General features: G+C 53.6%; 1 protein-coding gene across 1 annotated transcript in view; it reads right to left on the reverse strand.

Moving 5' to 3' along the window:
- LOC105503213 (uroplakin-3b-like protein) overlaps window positions 1-1,117 on the reverse strand; it is a 6,366-nt gene extending 5,249 nt beyond the window's left edge. The window contains exon 1 of the mRNA XM_011930043.1: window positions 549-1,117. Within this exon, the coding sequence (XP_011785433.1) occupies window positions 549-660 (112 nt within the window). The 5' untranslated portion in view covers window positions 661-1,117. The remainder of the gene's footprint in view (window positions 1-548) is intronic.
- Window positions 1,118-1,280: the final 163 nt, after the last annotated feature.

Here is a 1,280-nt window from a genome sequence, read left to right on the forward strand (position 1 = left end):
AAAGGAACAGAAAAGAGAAGGGAAGGGAAGGGAAGGGAAGGAAGGGAGGGGGAGGGGAGGGAAGGGGAGGGGAGGAGAGAAAGAGAAGTGGAGCAGGCAGACTGGGGGGGAGGCAGAGATTGTAGGAATGTATCTCTCAGCCTGTCCAGTTCCAGTTTTTCTTTTCTTTTCTTTTCTTTTTTTGAGACAGGGTCTTGCTCTTTGGCCCAGGCTGGAGTGCAGTGGCACATTCATATTTCACTGCATGGGCTGAAGCCATCCTCCCACCTCCATCTCCCAAGTAGCTGGGATTACAGGTGCACTCCACCACACCCAGCTCATTAAAAACAAAAATCTTTTTTAAAAATGGGGTCTTGTTAGGTTGCCCAGGCTGGCCTTGCCAGAGCTTCCTGGAGACATGCATTGTCCTGGACGTCTAGAAACCTCTCCTCAGGGAGACGAAGGAGGCAGGAGCCATGTGTGAGAATTTGGAAACAAAGTGAGGTCTTGGGTCTGTCCTGCAGCCTGAGATGCAGTGGGTCCCTCCCGACCAACTCCCCCTTACTCACCCACGCCTGTCCCAGGCTGGACATGGGTCAGTAGCAGCAACAGCGACATTAGCAGCTGGGACTGTCCCGCAGAGAGCCCCATGGCCAGGCCAAGCCTCCAGCTGTTGTCCATCTGTCCGTCTGTCTGCAGTGTCTGCAGCTCCAGAGGCTCCCTGGTCTGTAGTCTGTGCTGGGCTAGGGGAAGCTGTTCCTGGCATCTCCTGTTGCCCCTCCCAGGTACCCCCTCCTCTCAAACAACTGGTTGGACAGGTTTGGGGGCAGAATCTGCCGGCCCAGTGAATCTGGCATCACCAGGGAGGGTCCGAAGAGAACAATCAGTTGCAAGACAAGCCTGGACTCCCCCACCCCACCCCAGGAGTGCCTGACCAGGGAGGGGCTGAGGAAGGAGGAGGCAGCCCCAGGATCCAGGCTGCCCCAGGGACTATCCCACCGAGTCTGCCCCATGGATCTCCTTATCCAAACAGTCGCCAATGTAGCAACTCTTCCTTTAGGACCTGAGGTGGGAGGATCACTTGAGCCTGGGAGGTTGAGGCTGCAGTGAGCCCAAGATGGCACCACTGCACTCCAGCCTGGGTGACAGAGTGAGACCCTGTCTCAAAAAAACAAAGCAAAACAAAACAAAACAAAACAAAAACCTGGGAAGAGTTGGTGTCTGTTTTTGGTTCGTAGAGAGTGCTGATCAAGGAAGTTCCCTGGAGTCTTATTTATTTATTTATTTATTTATTTATTTAT

The sequence above is a fragment of the Colobus angolensis genome, unplaced genomic scaffold (assembly GCF_000951035.1).
Source record: "Colobus angolensis palliatus isolate OR3802 unplaced genomic scaffold, Cang.pa_1.0 Scaffold120, whole genome shotgun sequence".
Taxonomy (NCBI): domain Eukaryota; kingdom Metazoa; phylum Chordata; class Mammalia; order Primates; family Cercopithecidae; genus Colobus; species Colobus angolensis.